This window comes from Salmo trutta, chromosome 6 (genome assembly GCF_901001165.1).
Source record: "Salmo trutta chromosome 6, fSalTru1.1, whole genome shotgun sequence".
Lineage (NCBI taxonomy): Eukaryota > Metazoa > Chordata > Actinopteri > Salmoniformes > Salmonidae > Salmo > Salmo trutta.
The window spans coordinates 15,016,634-15,037,906 of NC_042962.1; the positions used below are offsets into that span (position 1 = coordinate 15,016,634).

Genomic DNA, 21,273 nt, shown 5'->3' on the forward strand with positions numbered 1-21,273 from the left:
TTGAAATATATAAAAGCCTCCTTAAATGTTCACGTCGTTAACACCTGAAGGCAGAAACATGTTTTTTTTGTTTTCTTTTAACAATTAAGAAGCACTTTGATCAACTTCCACTGTCCTCCAAGAGTTGCTGAAATTTCTCTTCACTCTCACAGGTGAGGTGAAATTATACAATGTATCGGCTTTTCTTGCAATGTGCCCCATTCAAATATATACTGCTCAAAAAAATAAAGGGAACACTAAAATAACACATCCTAGATCTGAATGAATTAAATAATCTTATTAAATACTTTTTTCTTTACATAGTTGAATGGGCTGACAACAAAATCACACAAAAATAATCAATGGAAATCCAATTTATCAACCCATGGAGGTCTGGATTTTGGGTCACACTCAAAATGAAAGTAGACAACCACACTACAGGCTGATCCAACTTTGATGTAATGTCCTTAAAACAAGTCAAAATGAGGCTCAGTAGTGTGTGTGGCCTCCACGTGCCTGTATGACCTCCCTACAACGCCTGGGCATGCTCCTGATGAGGTGGCGGATGGTCTCCTGAGGGATCTCCTCCCAGACCTGGACTAAAGCATCCGCTAACTCCTGGACAGTCTGTGGTGCAACGTGGCGTTGGTGGATGGAGCGAGACATGATGTCCCAGATGTGCTCAATTGGATTCAGGTCTGGGGAACGGGCGGGCCAGTCCATAGCATCAATGCCTTCCTCTTGCAGGAACTGCTGACACACTCCAGCCACATGAGGTCTAGCATTGTCTTGCATTAGGAGGAACCCAGGGCCGACCGCACCAGCATATGGTCTCACAAGGGGTCTGAGGATCTCATCTCGGTACCTAATGGCAGTCAGGCTACCTCTGGCGAGCACATGGAGGGCTGTGCGGCCCCCCCAAAAAATGCCACCCCACACCATGACTGACCCACCGCCAAACCAGTCATGCTGGAGGATGTTGCAGGCAGCAGAACGTTCTCCACGGCGTCTCCAGACTCTGTCACATCTGTCACGTGCTCAGTGTGAACCTGCTTTCATCTGTGAAGAGCACAGGGCGCCAGTGGCGAATTTACCAATCTTGGTGTTCTCTGGCAAATGCCAAACGTCCTGCACGGTGTTGGGCTGTAAGCACAACCCCCACCTGTGGACGTCGGGCCCTCATACCACCCTCATGGAGTCTGTTTCTGACCGTTTGAGCAGACACATGCACATTTGTGGCCTGCTGGAGGTCATTTTGCAGGGCTCTGGCAGTGCTTCTCCTGCTCCTCCTTGCACAAAGGCGGAGGTAGCGGTCCTGCTGCTGGGTTGTTGCCCTCCTACGGCCTCCTCCACGTCTCCTGATGTACTGGCCTGTCTCCTGGTAGCGCCTCCATGCTCTGGACACTACGCTGACAGACACAGCAAACCTTCTTGCCACAGCTCGCATTGATGTGCCATCCTGGATGAGCTGCACTACCTGAGCCACTTGTGTGGGTTGTAGACTCCGTCTCATGCTACCACTAGAGTGAAAGCACCGCCAGCATTCCAAAGTGACCAAAACATCAGCCAGGAAGCATAGGAACTGAGAAGTGGTCTGTGGTCCCCACCTGCAGAACCAGTCCTTTATTGGGGGTATCTTGCTAATTGCCTATAATTTCCACCTGTTGTCTATTCCATTTGCACAACAGCATGTGAAATTTATTGTCAATCAGTGTTGCTTCCTAAGTGGACAGTTTGATTTCACAGAAGTGTGATTGACTTGGAGTTACATTGTGTTGTTTAAGTGTTCCCTTTATTTTTTTGAGCAGTGTATAACAACAGCCGGAGTGCACTGGACTAATCCATTCAGAGATGCTAACTACATTTAGCATCTATTCATGAAGGTATCTTCTGGCCGGGGGAGTTTTGGTCTGAATGTTAACACGCATCGCTTGCGGTATGGTTTTAGAAACAATAGGAGCGTATCTTTCATAGCGAGAAATGCGTGCTCCAAACACCTATGTGTAAGCGTAACTGGGGAGGAAGTGTCGCAGAAGTGTAGTTCATCGGCTGGAAGGATCTGTGCAAACCTGCTACAGTAAGTGCATATTTTTTATTCGAAAAATTCTTTCTCGCTGATATGAAAGATAAGTTCCATATGTTTCGGAAACCGTATCGCAAGTGATGATTATTGACGTTTCTAAACGTTAAAACAGAGCATCGGGATTGTAGTTCACATGGTCCCACCGGTACACGGTGCTTAAAGCTGAGAACCCTTGGGATAAAGCAGAATGTATTTTTGAATGCCTTGGTGTTAAAGCCTTGGGTTCTCGAGATAAAGCACTGGACATAAATCAATTATACATCTTTGTTTGCTCTCAAAATATTTTTTGCCATACAATGTATTATCTGGGTGAATATTTCTCTAGGCGAACTGATGCTAAATCCAAATTTCAGGTCGGAGAGCATGCATCACAATTTTGAGCCCTGACCTTGACTATGAAACATATTGGTGAAAAGAATTTTAAAAATCCATACCACATTATTAGACACAGTTGCAAACAACATCAATGAAATGACTGTGTGAAGCCCTGGTAATTCCTTTCAGGTGTAAACATGGGAAACAGATGAATGAAATACACTTCATTTGACTGGGATGTTCCATGGGGGCTAGTAGTCATTCCTCGTTCGCACCTGTTTAACACTGCTTCTGAATCTCCTGTATTCATAGGCTATAAAGGCAATCCCTAGGCACACTGAAAATACATTTACACTAACGGTACCATCATAAAGACAACATAAGAAGGAAAAACCACTCCACTTGTGTTTGGTTAACTAAAACCATCTTTACCACCTAAGCTATCTGGTTTCAATGGTCTGGCTTTCATATTTCTCCATACAGCAAATCAACTCAGCCGCCAGATTCACACTGTGCTGCAAAGCTTTGCATACAGATGTAGGATCTTAATTTGAACATCCTGTTGCACGAGAACTTAACTGTGTTTTTGTAAAATTTTCAGTGGAAATTGTTAAAAGTAATCCTTGTGCATAGTTTGTTTAACTCAGCATTACATTCAAAACATTTCATTGTGCATTCATTTTGTTTGTTGACATCTTTCACCACACAACCATTGATCAAAAATATAAGTTCACTGTGAAGTATAATGAGTAAATTGGTGCAACCACCAAAACACAACATAATGATACCTTCTCAATGTAGTTATTTTAGCAACCAGTTAGTCCAATAGCAAAAAAAAGTTAAGATACATGTTAAAAAATGTCCATTTGAATGCAGTATGCTACAGTACTGTAAATTACAGTACATTACAGTTTTTTCACATTAGGTACTACACTTGCACTACCCATTAAAATTGACTGAATATAACATTTCCATAATTTCTATTCCATGTGTGATCAACGGTGTGATCATTGAAGACACCTTTCACAATGCAATCAAATGGAAGAAATGAAAGAAACAATGTTTAGCAGGCAGTAGTTTGCATAAAGCCTGTCTTGAGCATTTGTCTATAATGTAGGTTGTCATCGAAATCTCAGTAAATATGTACCTGGAGAAAAATCTTTTGGCACGGTGAATCCAAGCCCACTGGCCAATGTCAGATATATTTTTTTATTTGCACCACTGAGATGCAGTACCTTAGACCGCTGCACCACTGAGATGCAGTACCTTAGACCACTGCACCACTGAGATGCAGTACCTTAGACCGCTGCGCCACTGAGATGTAGTACCTTAGACCGCTGCACCACTGAGATGTAGTACCTTAGACCGCTGCACCACTGAGATGCAGTACCTTAGACCGCTGCACCACTGAGATGCAGTACCTTAGACCGCTGCACCACTGAGATGCAGTACCTTAGACCGCTGCACCACTGAGATGTAGTACCTTAGACCGCTGCACCACTGAGATGTAGTACCTTAGACCGCTGCACCACTGAGATGCAGTACCTTAGACCGCTGCACCACTGAGATGCAGTACCTTAGACCGCTGCCCCACTGAGATGTAGTACCTTAGACCGCTGCACCACTGAGATGCAGTACCTTAGACCGCTGCACCACTGAGATGCAGTACCTTAGACCGCTGCACCACTGAGATGCAGTACCTTAGACCGCTGCACCACTGAGATGCAGTACCTTAGACCGCTGCGCCACTGAGATGCAGTACCTTAGACCGCTGCCCCACTGAGATGTAGTACCTTAGACCGCTGCACCACTGAGATGCAGTACCTTAGACCGCTGCACCACTGAGATGCAGTACCTTAGACCGCTGCACCACTGAGATGCAGTACCTTAGACCGCTGCGCCACTGAGATGCAGTACCTTAGACCGCTGCACCACTGAGATGCAGTACCTTAGACCGCTGCACCACTGAGATGCAGTACCTTAGACCGCTGCACCACTGAGATGTAGTACCTTAGACCGCTGCACCACTGAGATGCAGTACCTTAGACCGCTGCACCACTGAGATGCAGTACCTTAGACCGCTGCACCACTGAGATGCAGTACCTTAGACCGCTGCACCACTGAGATGTAGTACCTTAGACCGCTGCACCACTGAGATACAGTACCTTAGACCGCTGCCCCACTGAGATGCAGTACCTTAGACCGCTGCACCACTGAGATGCAGTACCTTAGACCGCTGCACCACTGAGATGCAGTACCTTAGACCGCTGCACCACTGAGATAGTACCTTAGACCTGCACCACTGAGATGCAGTACCTTAGACCGCTGCACCACTGAGATGCAGTACCTTAGACCGCTGCACCACTGAGATGCAGTACCTTAGACCGCTGCACCACTGAGATGCAGTACCTTAGACCGCTGCGCCACTGAGATGCAGTACCTTAGACCGCTGCACCACTGAGATGCAGTACCTTAGACCGCTGCACCACTGAGATGCAGTACCTTAGACCGCTGCACCACTGAGATGCAGTACCTTAGACCGCTGCACCACTGAGATGCAGTACCTTAGACCGCTGCACCACTGAGATGCAGTACCTTAGACCGCTGCACCACTGAGATGCAGTACCTTAGACCGCTGCACCACTGAGATGCAGTACCTTAGACCGCTGCGCCACTCGGGAGCCCATACAGCATATCTAATGCTATAGATTCATCTGAGCCACTGGCTTAATTAATCCTATTCTTTAACTTTTATTGTTGGTTTAGTTGGAGACATGAATCTAACATAGAATTTGTTAACTTGTCAACAAGTTAATAGGCTGATATTTATTATGTTTGATTGTCAACGCAAGCAAATATCAACCTTTCAAGGAGATGTATATTTTGTGCCATTGACTTAGTCTGGCTTTAATTCCAGTTTGTCTACAAATAAATCATTAATATGTTGGATTCACGTCTCCATCTCAACCAAAAACCTAAGTTAAGAAATAGGAATAAATCAAATCAAACTTGATCTAAAGCAGGGGTTTATAAACTTTTCCTTCAGGCCCCCTTCCAGCATTGGGGAACATCCCGCGCCAGCACCACCCCACCCCCCTTCCCGTGCGCGCACGCGCGCATGACAGGTCTATTTCTATGGGTACAAGCACTGTTCATGCCCAGTAGCGTTGTCTGGGTATAATTACTGGGGAAGAAAAAAAATGACATATTACAACCTATGTGTTGTCATCAACTGCTTTGTTTGCTTTATAACCGGTTAGTTCATATGCCTTGACACTGTGATATACAGGCCTAAGGCTGAGACAATAAGAAGACACAGTGGCAGAATAAACTCAACAACACCAGGGCACTATCTGTCCGGTGAAGTCCACAAAGCATATTACATGTAACAAATACACAGGTACAAAAGTATCTCTTACCACCATCCGTATTGGATTTGTATTTTCCATATATTTTTCAACTGTGCTGTTTCACAAAAGTTCTGAACTTTTCTATTCTCATTGTTTCTACAGATTGCATATTGAATATTTTTGCTAAAAGTATTATGTTATTGATCAATTGACAATGACTTTTCAGATCACCCAGTAATGCTATCTGCAAGGTTTGCTCCAGTTAAATATTACAATTCTTCAGCCATTCCTGGACCTGTGACCAAAAACTATAGACAGTACCAAAACAAATGATCTAATGATTGTCTCTTCGCAGCAAAATCTGCAGAGCTTGGAAGGTTGTATCCCCCATATAAATAACATTCTATTGGTTGCAAGAATTTTGTACAACAATTTTGAATCTGGCGTCATTTTGCGTACTGTATCAGTTCATAAACCATGTGCCATGGAATCGGTATGTAAAAAATCTCTTCCCAACTATTTTGCAATCTATATGGCAAGGCTGTCATTTTTTTGGTCCTTAAATTAAACTTGTATACTTTATTTAGCACAATTTTCTTTAACCAATTATGGTCTTTAATGCCGACAGACAACTTCCTTACTTTTTCCCCCTTACACTTTTCCATTTTTGTGGTAATGCTGCAATTAGTTGTAATTGTAGGTAGAGCAGACATTTCCATATGTTATTGTTAGCTGCATGTGTGCCAACTCCACCAGTCCTATTCATGATATAATTTATGAAGATTATACTTTTATTTTTTTTATTCAAATTAGTATGTTTGAATTTAACCACAATATTTGTTGTATTATTTGTTTTGTCTTTTTTGGTGGATTAAATTGAAATTGCAACAAACTTTCTATGCCTTGTTTTAAAAGTAGCAATATTTGGGAGATGATTTCCTTTTCAAACAACCGAAAGTGAGAGGTTGTAATCTGAATAAAGGGAAAAAGGCCATTGTTGAACATAGGGTGAGACATTCTTACTAATTTACTAGAGAACCAGTGTGGATTTAAGTATAACTATCATGACACAAGGCAAGACCCAGATACAGACACAGGAGGCAGATGGTTGGAGTCTTACAATGTTTATAAATCCAAAAGGAGTAGGCAAGAGAAATGTCATGGACAGGTAAAAGGTCAAAAACACATCATAGTCCAGGAGGTACAGAGTGGCAGAAAGGCTCGTGGTCAAGGCAAGCAGAATGGTCAGGCAGGCAGGTACAGAGTCCAGAAACAGGCAAGGGTAAAAATCGTGAGGACTAGAAAAAGGAGAATAGTAAAGGCAGGAGTACGGGAAAAAAACACTAGTTGACTTGGAACATACAAGACGAACTGGCACAGAGAGACAGGAAACACAGGGATAAATACACCAGGGAAAATCAGCGACACCTGGAGGGGGTGGAGACAATCACAAGGACAGGTGAAACAGATCAGGGCGTGACAATAACTTTTGTATGACTCCAGCCTTTAGTGAGAGGTCTAATGCTTTAATAATTTATAATTTCTGCCTTCCGAATTCATATTCATAATATAAATAGTCCCGTTTACTTTTGTCTGGCTTGCTGTTCCAAATAAAATGTAATATTTTTTTCTCAAATAATTTTATGGCAAGACCATAAGCAAATAGGTCAACTGGGATATGACTAAAGAGTTAATCAGGGTGATTTTTCCACAAATAGACAGGTATTTACCTTTCCATGGTAGCAAAATCTTACCTATTTTTGCTAACTTTCTATGAAAATGTATTGGAGTGAGATCATTTATGTATATGTACACTGAGTATATCCACATCACCATCAGACCATTTTATTGGTAAACTACACAGTAATGTAAAAGTTGTATTTTTTTGTGATCCAATACGTAATATAGTACACTTATCATAATTTGGTTGTAATCAAGAGAGGTTAGAAAAATGATCTAGATCCTCCATGAGACTATGGAGGGATCTATGTTGAATCATCAGCGTACAATGTGTCACGCCCTGACCTTAGAGAGCCTTTTTATTTCTCTATTTGGTTAGGTCAGGGTGGGATTTGGGTGGGCATTCTAGTTTTTCTATTTCTTTGTTTGCCGGGTATGGTTCCCAATCAGACGCAGCTGTCTATCGTTGTCTCTGTTTGGGGATCATACTTAGGCAGCCTTTTTCCCACCTTAGTTTGTGGGATCTTGTTTTTGGTACTGTGCTGTATGCCCTACTGAACGTTACGTTTTCGTTTGTATTTGTTTTGTTTCGGGGTTCATTTAATAAATTAAAATGTTCACCTACCACACTGCACCTTGGTCCAATCCTTCCATTGACGAGCGTAACACAATGACACCTTTATTTTTTAAGCCCTGGATTTCTAATCCCTTGATATTATTGTTGGATATGATTTTAATAGCTAACATTTCAATGGCCATAATTGTCATAGTCCGTATATGTAGGTGGCAGGGAAGTCAGGCGCAGGAGAAAACAGAGTGGTTTAAAAAATGGAATATTTATTTCCAAAACCAACGTAGAAAATAATCCGGGTAAAACAATAACCCGTCGCACACCGATATAGACACAACACGTACATAACAAACAAACAATCACCGACAGAGAAATGAGGGGAATCAGAGGGTTAAATACACAACATATAATTACTGGGATATGAAACAGGTGTGTAAAGAGACCAGACAAAACCAATGGAAAATGAAAAACTGATCAATGGTGGCTAGAAGGCCTGTGACGTCGACCGCCGAACACCACCCGAACAAGGAGGGGCATCAACTTCAGTAGAAGTCGTGACAATAATAAATACATATGCTGATAGTGGACAACCTTGTTTTACTCCTCTTGACAGTTTAAACTTCCTGAGAAGTAGCCATTATTTACTATTTTACACCTAGGGTTACTATACATGATTTTAACCCATTTTATAAGAGATTCTCCAAAATTGAAATATTCCAGGCATTTATATATAAACTTCCGTTGTACTTTATCAAAAGCCTTTTCAGTGTCAGCTATGTAAAAAACCTGTCTGATTAGAATTCATAATGTCTGACAATACCATCTTAATTCTATGCGCTATACATTTTGCTAGAATTTTTGCATCACAAAACTGAAGTGTAAGGGGCAACCAATTTTTTAAAATTGGACTGGATATTTATATTTCCCACTTGTATCCTGTTTCAGTAATAATGAAATCAGACCTTGTTGAGTGGTTTAAACATGCTAATAACGGTCCTCTGAACATATAAAAAAATTGATTTGAAACATTAACTTGATTGATTATGCTGTAGGTCATGTACAGTTGAAGTCTGAAGTTTACATACACTTTAGCCAAATACATTTAAACTCAGTTTTTCACAATTCCTGACATTTAATCCATTTAATCCTAGTAAATCCCTGTTTTAGGTCAGTACGCAAGTATAAACACCATGGGACCATGCAGCCGTCATTCCGATCAGGAAGAGATTAGAGATTAACATACTTTGGTGCAAAAAGTGCAAATCAATCCCAGAACAGCAAAGAATCTTGTGAAGATGCTGGAGGAAACAGGTACAAAAGTATCTGTATCCACAGTAAAACGAGTCCTATATCCACATAACCTGAAAGGCCGCTCAGCAAGTAAGACGCCACTGCTCCGAAACCACCATAAAACCAGACTACGGTTTGCAACTGCACATGGGGACGAAGATCATACTTTTTGGAAAAATGTCCTCTGGTCTGATGAAACAAAAATAGAACTGTTTGGCCATAATGACCATCGTTATGTTTGGAGGAAAAGGGGGAGGCTTGCAAGCCAAAGAACACCATCCCAACCGTGAAGCACGGGGGTGGCAGCATCATGTTGTGGGGGTGCTTTGCTGCAGGAGGGACTGGTGCACTTCATAAAATAGATGGCATCATAAGGAAGTAAAATGATGTGGATATATTGAAGCAACATCTCAAGACATCAGTCAGAAAGTTAAAGCTTGGTCGCAAATGGGTCTTCCAAATGGACAATGACCCCAAGTAACTTCCAAAGTTGTGGCAAAATGGCTTAAGGACAACAAAGTCAAGGTATTGGAGTGGCCATCACAAAGCCCTGACCTCAATCCTATAGAAAATTTGTGGGAAGAAAAAGCGTGTGGGAGCAAAGAGTCCTACAAACCAGACTCAGTTACACCAGCTCTGTCAGGAGGAATGGGCCAAAATTCACCAGACTTATTGTGGGAAGTAGTCAATCACAGACTACAAAAGAAAAACCAGCCTCGTCGCAGACCACGATGTCTTGCTCCCAGACAGACTAAACAACTTCTGTGCTCGCTTTGAGGACAATACAGTGCCACTGACACGGCCCGCTACCAAAACCTGCGGGCTCTCCTTCACTGCAGCCAACGTGAGTAAAACATTTAAACGTGTTAACCCTCGCAAGGCTGCAGGCCCAGACGGCATCCCCGGCCGCGTCCTCAGAGCATGCGCAGACCAGCTGGCTGGTGTGTTTACGGACATATTCAATCAATCCTTGTCCCAGTCTGCTGTTCCCACATGCTTCAAGAGGGCCACCATTGTTCCTGTTCCCAAGAAAGCTAAGGTAACTGAGCTAAATGACTACCGCGCTGTAGCACTCACCTCCGTCATCATGAAGCGCTTTGAGAGACTAGTCAAGGACCATATCACCTCCACCCTACCTGACACCCTAGACCCACTCCAATTTGCTTATCGCCCCAATAGGTCCACTGACGACGCAATCGCCATCACACTGCACACTGACCTAACCCATCTGGACAAGAGGAATACCTATGTAAGAATGCTGTTCATCGATTACAGCTCAGCATTTAACACCATAGCACCCTCCAAACTCGTCATTAAGCTCGAGACCCTGGGTCTCGACCCTGCCCTGTGCAACTGGGTCCTGGACTTCCTGACGGGCCGCCCCCAAGTGGTGAGGGTAGGTAACAACATCTCCACCCCGCTGATCCTCAACACTGGGTCCCCACAAGGGTGCGTTCTCAGCCCTCTCCTGTACTCCCTGTTCACCCACGACTGCATGGCCATGCACGCCTCCAACTCAGTCATCAAGTTGGCAGACGACACTAAAGTGGTAGGCTTGATTACCAACAACGACGAGACGGCCTACAGGGAGGAGGTGAGGGCCCTCGGAGTGTGGTGTCAGGAAAATAACCTCACACTCAATGTCAACAAAACAAAGGAGATGATCGTGGACTTCAGGAAACAGCAGAGGGAGCAGCCCCCTATCTACATTGACGGGACAGTAGTGGAGAGGGTGGACAGTTTTAAGTTCCTCGGCATACACATCACAGACAAACTGAAATGGTCCACCCACACAGACAGCATGGTGAAGAAGGCGCAGCAGCGCCTCTTCAACCTCCGGAGGCTGAAGAAATTCGGCTTGTCACCAAAAACACTCACAAACTTTTACAGATGCACAATCGAGAGCATCCTGTCGGGCTGTATCACCGCCTGGTACGGCAGCTGCTCCGCCCATAACCATAAGGCTCTCCAGAGGGTAGTGAGGTCTGCACAACACATCACCAGGTGCAAACTACCTGCCCTCTAGGACACCCACACCACCCGATGTCACAGGAAGGCCAAAAAGATCATCAAGGACAACAACCACCCGAGCCACTGCCTGTTCACCCAGCTATCATCCAGAAGGCGAGGTCAGTACAGGTGCATCAAAGCAGGGACCGAGAGACTGAAAAACAGCTTCTATCTCAAGGCCATCAGACTGTTAAACAGCCATCACCAACATTGAGTGGCTGCTGCCAACATACTGACTCAACTCTAGCCACTTTAATAATGGAAAAATTGATGTAATAAATGTATCACTAGCCACTTTAAACAATGCCACTTTATATAATGTTTACATACCCTACATTACTCATCTCATATGTATATACTGTACACTAAACCATTTACTGCATCTTGCCATATGATGTAATTAAATGTATCACTAGTCACTTTAAACAATGCCACTTTATATGTTTTCAGACCCTACAATACTCATCTCATATGTATATACTGTACTCTATACCATCTACTGCATCTTGCCATCCTGATGTAATGTATCACTAGCCACCTTAAACAATGCTGCTTTATATGTTTTCATACCCTACAATACTCATCTCATATGTATATACTGTACTCTATACCATCTACTGCATCTTGCCTATGCCGTTCGGCCATCACTCATTTATATATTTTTATGTACATATTCATATTCATTCCTTTACACTTGTGTGTACAAGGTAGTTGTTGTGGAATTGGTAGATTACTTGTTAGATATTACTGCATGGTCAGAACTAGAAGCACAAGCATTTCGCTACACTCGCATTAACATCTGCTAACCATGTGTATGTGGCAAATACAATTTGATTTGATTTGATTTGAAGCTTGTGGAAGGCTACCTGAAACGTTTGACCCAAGTCAATTAAACAATTTAAAGGCAATGCTACCAAATACTAATTGAGGGTATGTAAACTTCTGACCCACTAGGAATGTGATGAAAGAAATAAAAGCTGAAATAAATCATTCTCTCTACTATTATTCTGACATTTTACATTCTTAAAATAAAGTGGTGATCCTGACTGGCCTATAACAGGGAATTTTTACTAGGATCAAATGTCAGGAATTGTGAAAAACTGAGTTTAAATGTATTTGGCTAAGGTGTATGTAAACTTCCGACTTTAACTGTAGATGGGAGGGGTTGAATGGAGCTGAAGGTTGGGACTAACAACAAATAATAACAAGATAACTAATGTAAAACATACTTTATCCGTAAAACGTATATGGGTTACGAACTTCTGTGAAAGACCACAGTTTGAAAGATATGGAAAATAGAAATCAAACTGGATGGACATCAGAAATAGATGGGAGAGGTTGAGGTTAGAGGAAGGACAGGAGTAAAAACAAACAAAATATAACTATTGTACAATAAAATAATATTGTCCATAAAATGTATATAGTACGTATAAGCTGGAAGTAGAGGCCTAAGCGTTGTTGTTCACTAGAGAGGTGGTAGGGTTAGAAACTAATCATGGAAAATATATATTTTTTTAAAGATATGTATATGTATGTATGTATGTTTATGTATATGTGTGTATATATGTATATGAATGAATATATATACACTACCGTTCAAAAGTTTGGCGTTTAAAGTTTGTCCATTAAAATAACATCAAATTGATCAGAAATACAGTGTAGACATTGTCAATGTTGTAAATTACTATTGTAGTTGGAAAATGCAGATTTTTATTTTATGGAATATCTACATACGCTTACAGAGGCCCATTATCAGCAACTATCACTCCTGTGTTCCAATGGCACGTTGTGTTAGCTAATCCAAGTTAATCACTTTAAAAGGCTAATTGATCATTAGAAAACCCTTTTGCAATTATGTTAGGACAGGTGAAACTGTTTTTCTGATTAAAGAAGCAAAAAAACTGGCCTTCTTTACACTAGTTGAGTATCTGGAGCATCAGCATTTGTGGGTTCAATTACAGGCTCAAAATGGCCAGAAACAAAGAACTTTCTTCTGAAAATAGTCAGTCTATTCTTGTTCTGAGAAATGAAGGCTATTCCATGTGAGAAATTGCCAAGAAACTGAAGATCTCGTACAACGCTTTGTACGCTTCACAGAACAGCGCAAACTGTCTCTAACCAGAATACAAAGAGGAGTGGGAGGCCCCGGTGCACAACTGAGCAAGAGGACAAGTACATTAGTTTGTAGTTTGAGAAACAGATGCCTCACAAGTCCTCAACTGGCAGCTTCATTAAATAGTACCCGCAAAACACCAGTCTCAACGTCAACAGTGAAGAGGCGACTCCTGGATGCTGGCCTTCTAGGCAGAGTTCCTCGGTCTGTTCTTTTGCCAATCTTAATCTTTTCTTTTTATTGACCAGTCTGAGATATGGCTTTTTCTTTGCAACTCTGCCTAGAAGGCCAGGCGTTACATTTAATTTGCTCTGTTAAACATGCCCTTTGGAGTGACTTCAATAGCAACTGTGAAAATATTTAGTTATTAATAGCTCTCTCAATAACCATTCTCACGATAGCACATTGGTAGTACTCAGTGATAATATCTAAGCTGGGCTTGGTAAAACCATGGATGGGCGACCAAATTGATACCAGTAGATTAATTCTCCAGTAGGAGGTGCAGTTTCAAATGTACAAATTCAACATATTTTATACAAGTTTGCCTATGTTGAAAATTGGTTACCACGATGACATTATCCTGTGGTTGAAATTTCACCCTCAAAAGAACACGTTACGTTGCCAACTTTTTTCAAATCCAATGTATTTTCCACATAGATTCCCGATCACAATACATTGATAAATGACGTTGAAGCAACGTTTTCTTTGTATTATCTTTTACCAGATCTAATGTGTTATATTCTCCAACATTAATTTCACATTTACACAAACTTCAAAGTGTTTCCTTTCAAATGGTATCATGAATATGCATATCCTTGCTTCAGGTCCTGAGCTACAGGCAGTTAGATTTGGGTATGTTGTGTTAGGCGAAAATTGAAATAAGGGTCCAATCCTTTTTAACCTGTCTCCTCCCCTTCATCTACACTGATTGAAGTGGATTTAACAAGTTACATCAATTAGAGATCATAGCTTTCACCTGGATTCACCTGGTCAGTCTATGTCATGGAAAGAGCAGCTGTTCTTAATGTTTTGTATACTCAGTGTATGTCATGCATTTTATGTTTTGTACTTTGCAGACATATGGTACCAGTCAAAGGTTTGGACACGCCTACTCATTCAAGGGTTTTTCTTTATTTGTACTATTTTCTACATTGTAGAATAATAGTGAAGACATCAAAACTATGAAAAAAAACTCATATGGAGTCATGTAGTAACCAAAAAAAGTTATAACAAATCAAAATATGTTTTATATTTTAGATTATTCAAAGTAGCCACCCTTTGCCTTGATGACAGCATTGCACACTCTTGGCATTCTCTCAACCTGCTTCACCTGGAATGCTTTTACAACAGTCTTGAAGGAGTTCCCACATATGAGCACTTGTTGGCTGCTTTTCCTTCACTCCGCAGTCCAACTCATCCCAAACCATCTCAATAGGGTTGAGGTCAGGAGATTGTGGAGGCCAGGTCATCTCATGCAGCACTCCATCACTCTCATTCTTGGTCAAATAGCCCTTACACAGCCTGGAGGTGTGTTGGGTCATTGTCTTGTTGAAAAACAAATGATAGTCCCACTAAGCGCAAAGCAGATGTGATGACGTATCGCTGCAAAATGCTGTGGTAGCCATACTGGTTAAGTGTGCCTTGAATTCTAAATAAATCACTGACAGTGTCACCAGCAAAGCAGCCCCACACATCACACTTCCTCCTCCATGCTTCACGGTGGGAACCACACATGCAGAGATAATCCGTTCACCTACTCTGTGTCTCACAAAGACAGGGCGGTTGGAACCAAAAATCTCAAATTTGGAATCATCAGACCAAAGGACAGATTTCCACCGGTCTAATGTCCATTGCTCGTATTTCTTGGACCAAGCAAGTCTTCTTATTGGTGTCCTTTAGTAGTGGTTTCTTTGCAGCAATTCAAACATAAAGGCCTGATTCACGCAGTCTCCTCTGAACAGTTGTTTAAATATATATATATATATATATATATATATATATATATATATATATATATTTCACCTTTATTTAACCAGGTAGGCCAGTTGAGAACAAGTTTTCATTTACAACTGCGACCTGGCCAAGATAAAGCAAAGCAGTGCGACAAAAACAATACAGAGTTACACATTAACAAATGTACAGTCAATAACACAATAGAAAAGAAAAATAGAAAATTCTATGTACAGTGTGTGCAAATGTAGAAGAGTAAGGAGGTAGGCAATAAATAGGTCATAGAGTCAAAATCATTACAATTTAGCATTAATACTGGAGTGATAGATGTGCAGATGATGATGTGCAAGTGGAGATACTGGGGTGCAAAAGAGCAAGAGAGTAAGTAATAATATGGGGATGAGGTAGTCGGGTTGAGATGTGTCTGAGACATTGAGATGTGTTTGTTACTTGAACTCTGTGAAGCATTTATTTGGGCTGCAATTTCTGAGGCTGGTAACTCTAATGAACTTATCCTCTGCAGCAGAGGTAACGCTGGTTCTTCCTTTCCTGTGGAGGTCCTCATGAGAGCCAGTTTCATTAACTTTCAAAGTTCTTACATTTTTCCGCATTGACTGACTTTCATGTCTTAAAGTAATGATGGACTGTTGTTTCTCTTTGCTTATTTGAGCTGTTCTTGCCATAATCTGGACTTGGTCTTTTACCAAATCGGGCTATCTTCTGTATACCAACCCTACCTTGACACAACACAACTGATTGGCTCAAAAGCATTAAGAAGGAAAGAAATTCCCCAAATTAACTTTTAACAAGGCACACCTGTTATTGAAATGCATTCCAGGTGACTACCTCATGAAGCTGATTGAGAGAATGCCAAGAATGTGCAAAGATGTCATCAAGGCAAAGGGTGGCTACTTTGAAGAATCTCAAATATAAAATAGATTTAGATTTGTTTAACAGTTTTTTGGTTACCACATGATTCCATATGTGTTATTTCATAGTTTTTATGTCTTCACTATTATTCTACAATGTGGAAAATAGTAAAAATAAAGAGTAGGTGTGTCAAAACCTTTAGACTTGTACCGTACATGCTCATTATGTAGTTCTCAAAATCAGTTGTAGACAAACCAGTTTACATGTTAAATCTATAGGTTTACCAAATGTTTAAATTATCATCAATTAAGAGCAGTCGGATTAAGTAATAGTAAAATGTCTATTCATAAAGAAGAGAATCATATCAAAAGTAATGTGAGCATTGCATTGTGAAATGAACATGTATTGCAATGTGAAACATGTATTTCTAGATGAAACACTGATTAAGTTTGGTGGTAAAAGTGACTGTATGATTTTGTGTGTTGAACTTTGTCAATTGAAAATGTGCTTAGAGTTTTGAAACAACTGCCTTTTTGATTTTCTGTTATTGAATTTTGTACTAACAGTTCTACCACATAAAATTGCACCAAAGCGATCAAAAAGTAACACCACCTCTGTCTCTTTTTCTATTGCTCTCTAACATTTTATTTTCCTTTCTCTATGTACTCCATCACTCCCTTTCTCTCACTCCATGGCACCATCTCTCTATTTCTCTATCTCACTCCCTATAGCACTCTCTCTCCCCCTCGCTATTTATCCCTTTCCCTATCACGTTTTCCCTTTTCAACCCCGTCTTTCACACTGTGACATGGGATGTTGTGTCCCCCATAAACAAAGGTGGCCCAGGGCCGCTTATAGGGATATGAGAGAGGGAGAGAGAGAGGGAACAAAGGGGCATCACACCCCACTCCAGCGACCACAAGAAATGCCACCAACAGCCTGGCCCCAAGGCAACAGGCAGTCTCAATGCCTCTCATGTTAGAGCAAGGACTTAAAGGCCCTTTATCGAGGGCAAATTCCTTTCCATCCCGAACTTGAAAACTGTGTAAATCATGCAGCTTCAAATATATTATTACATTTCAGTTTTTCTAAACTCATGCATTCTGTTTCTGAAACAACAGACAGTGACTTCCTCTTGTTTTTCCCTTTAAATTGCATTTTAAATAACGACTTCTTAGACTTCTTACAGCTACAATGACATCATATGACAAAGTGCACCCCAGAGAATTCAAAACAATCCACCAAGGCTGCAGTCTAGTTCTTCTCCAGAAAAGTTTTTTTAACCATCACACAAATTGACCCATCCTTTCTTTGTCATAGCGATCCCCATGGATAATAGATTCTCTGTCAAAACGCTGGCACTGCCTTCTCAGTGTGTCTTCAAAGCCTGTTGAGTGCCGGCAACTTGTCTTTCTAAGTTAAAGCGTTCTTTTAAGCTGTCAATCTCACGGTTCACTCAGCTACCTCTAAGACAGGAAGTTTTTAACTGAGCCCTGGTCACTCAGAGAGAGGGCACTTCTCTGTAGTCTTTTGGATACTGAGAGAAATTCTGTTATCGCTCCGCTCTGTAAGCCTACATTCAATATACCCAACTCTTTGTGTCCAATTGTTGAAGGGAATAGGGCCACATAGTACTTCTGCACACAATATAGAAATCTGACAAGTGTATTGTATTAGATCATGCTCCACCAACAAAAGAGATATGATGATTACCAAAACTAAACTCAAGTAATCACAAAGATTTAACAACAATAGAGAACATTTAGTCATTTAGCCTAAAGGCGCATTGTGTAATCTGAACTAAGTGGGACAATGCCCACCATAAAGTATTCTGAAATGAACAGAGCCATGTCCATGTTGGGACTGTTGTTTTCTTGCCCTGGCTTTCCTACCTTGTTAAAGTGGGGATCGTCTGTGCTCAGCAGCTGGGGATTGGGTGGAGCACAGGGGCTTTGGAACAGGTCCAGGGTGCAGGGGAGAGAGGTGGGTTGGGGGTGCGGAAGGCAGGGGGAGTGCAGGATGGGGTCCCACTGTGCCCCAAAAATTACCCTAAAAGTTCCCCAAAATCATGCCTATAGCAGAGCACTCAAACCGGCTGAGTATACCCCAAAACGGTCCCTTTTTTCCCTGACTCAAGGTGCCCCAGGGGTGCCCAAAACCTGCCCCAATGTGGCCCTTTGTGTGCCACATGCCACCTGACAGGACATCAACACAGCCAGGTCCTCTGCTGAGGTTCTCTGTCCCAAAATATTACTGTTTCTCAATGTCCCAGTTCGCCTTATCTGTCTGCTATCAACTCTCAGTTGGGGCATCTTTTCACAGAAATTGTTTTAGTCCCATATGTCTTGAACACACAACTAAATAGACACAATATGTTATGTCTCCAGCAGGGAATAGTTCTCCAGCAGGGAATATGAGAGAAAGAAAATGTGGTCATACAGTTGCTTTGAACAATCCATCTCTTTTCAACAGGAGATGAGAGGAAGTGATAAACCATTTTGATAATCAGATCGTTTGGTTTCAGTAGGCCTACAGTACTTAAGATACAGATCATTCCTTGTATGTTTTCATCCTTCTATTTTACTTCATAGGGGTTCAACTTCAAGTCTTCAACATGAATGAGAGCTCTTTGGACTCAATTTACTAACAGTCACAAGGAATGAATGAGAATCCTCACTTACCCTGCATAGCGGTTGTTGTAGAGGTACGCATCAATGGGACATAGCACGTTACTGAGGATAATCACACAGCCCCAAAAGACTGAGCCGTGAACTGCGCATCTAAAGTCCACTGCCATCCTGAGCGTACATTAATAACGACAGAGGATAGCCCCACTTCTCGCCCTCGAAGATGATTTCTCTGCAGGCTTCGATCAACTTCGTACAGTATAAGAATAGAAACTGAGGGTTAAAAATAAGGATGGGCCGCTCGTCATCAGGTTTGCTGATGGAGTCTCATGGGTCGTTGGTGCGTTCTGCGCGCGCTGTCAATTGCACAGAAGTGCCGCGGAGGTGCGAAAATCGGTTAACTGGCAACGGGGAGTAATTTATCCACCTCTTTGAAGCCCTGGTGGGAATTATAAATCCCGTTCTTTTTTAAATGTGCAGGATCTGTGTCACGTGACCTGGTGTGTGTCAGAGAGGTTGGTAACAGGATCCCTGTCCCGTTTGGATATGGGGAGACGATGGGCTCGCACCGGATTACCGCGAATTAATACCGAAGCGAGGTATTTAAATCGATAGCATCGTTTACTTACACCGTGAACAGGACCATATGCCTCTTGCATAATAGAGTGACTGGCATAGAATAACTAACCCAAACAAAAAGTTACTATTGGGGACTTTGGATAAACTTTAGAGAACAGACTGTAGCCTACATTTCAGATATAAATTGTTCGTCAATTTTAGTATGCAACTATTTTGACAGCATGTATATCCTTTTGCTTGTTTATAACGCACACTTAAGGTGAAAATCTCCATCTGTCCTCTCTATACTCTGTAAAACAAACATTTTTGGAAAATAAAAACGAATCCACTCTGTATGCTCAGTGTTTGTAGAGCAGCTGCACACTGAAATAGACCCTCATTTAGACTGTAGTCTCCAGAAGATTTATCAGATGAAACACATACAGATCTGTGGGGTTTCAATGATAGACTGGAATGGAATAATGGAATTGTCCCCAGCCCTGAGTTCAATAGAGGTGTGTGTCATTTAATCAGTCAACCAGTCAGTCAGTGTGTGCCCCAGACTTTGGGTAATAGAAGCCAGACAGTAGAGATAACAGGGACGAGAACAGATGCAGTCTCCACAAACTCTCTGATAGATCTAGAAATACTAAACTCAGCAAAAAAAGAAACATCCCTTTTTCAGGACCCTGTCTTTCAAAGATAATTTGTACAAATCCAAATAACTTCACAGATTGTCATGGGTGAAGGGTTTAAACACTGTTTCCCATGCTTGTTCAATGAACCATAAACAATTAATGAACATGCACCTGTGGAACGGTTGTTAAGACACTAACAGCTTACAGACGGTAGGCAATTAAGGTCACAGTTATGAAAACTTAGGACACAAAAGAATCCTTTCTACTGAAAAACACCAAAAGAAAGATGCCCAGGGTCCCTGCTCATCTGCGTGAACGTGCCTTAGGCATGCTGCAAGGAGGCATGGGGACTGCAGATGTGGCCAGGGCAATAAATTGTAATGTCCGTACTGTGAGACACCTAAGACAGCGCTACAGGGAGACAGGACGGACAGCTGATTGTCCTCACAGTGGCAGACCACGTGTAACAACACCTGCACAGGATTGGTACATCCAAACATCTCACCTGCGGGACAGGTACAGGATGGCAACAACAACTGCCCGAGTTACACCAGGAACGCACAATCACTCCATCAGTGCTCAGACTGTCCGCAATAGGCTGAGAGAGGCTGGACTGAGGGCTTGTAGTCCTGTTGTAAGGCAGGTCCTCACCAGACATCACCGGAAACAACGTCGCCTATGGGCACAAACCCACCGTCGCTGGACCAGACAGGACTGGCAAAAAGTGATTTTCACTGACAAGTCACGGTTTTGTCTCACCAGGGGTGATGGTCGATTCGCGTTTATCGTCGAAGGAATGAGCGTTACACCAAGGCCTGTACTCTGGAGTGGGATCGATTTGGAGGTGGAGGGTCCGTCATGGTCTAGGGTGGTGTGTCACAGCATCATCGGACTGAGCTTGTTGGAGGGATTGTGCATTCCTGGTGTAACTCAGGCAGTTGTTGTTGCCATCCTGTACCTGTCCCGCAGGTGTGATGTTCGGATGTACCGATCCTGTGCAGGTGTTGTTACCTTCGACAACCACTGTGATTATTATTATTTGACCCTGTTTGCCATGGCCAGCAAAGAGCCCGGATCTCAATCCCATTGAGCACGTCTGGGACCTGTTGGATCGGAGGGTGAGGGCTAGGGCCATTCCCACCAGAAATGTCTGGGAACTTGCAGGTGCCTTGGTGGAAGAGTGGGGTAACATCTCAGCAAGAACTGGCAAATCTGGTGCAGTCCATGAGGAGGAGATGT

The 21,273-nt window shown here is 42.1% G+C and overlaps 1 protein-coding gene across 1 annotated transcript in view; it reads right to left on the reverse strand.

Moving 5' to 3' along the window:
- The window catches only part of LOC115195516 (carboxypeptidase A6-like), a 45,838-nt gene extending 26,483 nt beyond the window's left edge, over positions 1 to 19,355 (reverse strand). The window contains exon 1 of the mRNA XM_029755421.1: positions 18,893 to 19,355. Within this exon, the coding sequence (XP_029611281.1) occupies positions 18,893 to 19,008 (116 nt within the window). The 5' untranslated portion in view covers positions 19,009 to 19,355. The remainder of the gene's footprint in view (positions 1 to 18,892) is intronic.
- Between the last annotated feature and the right edge of the window lie 1,918 nt (positions 19,356 to 21,273).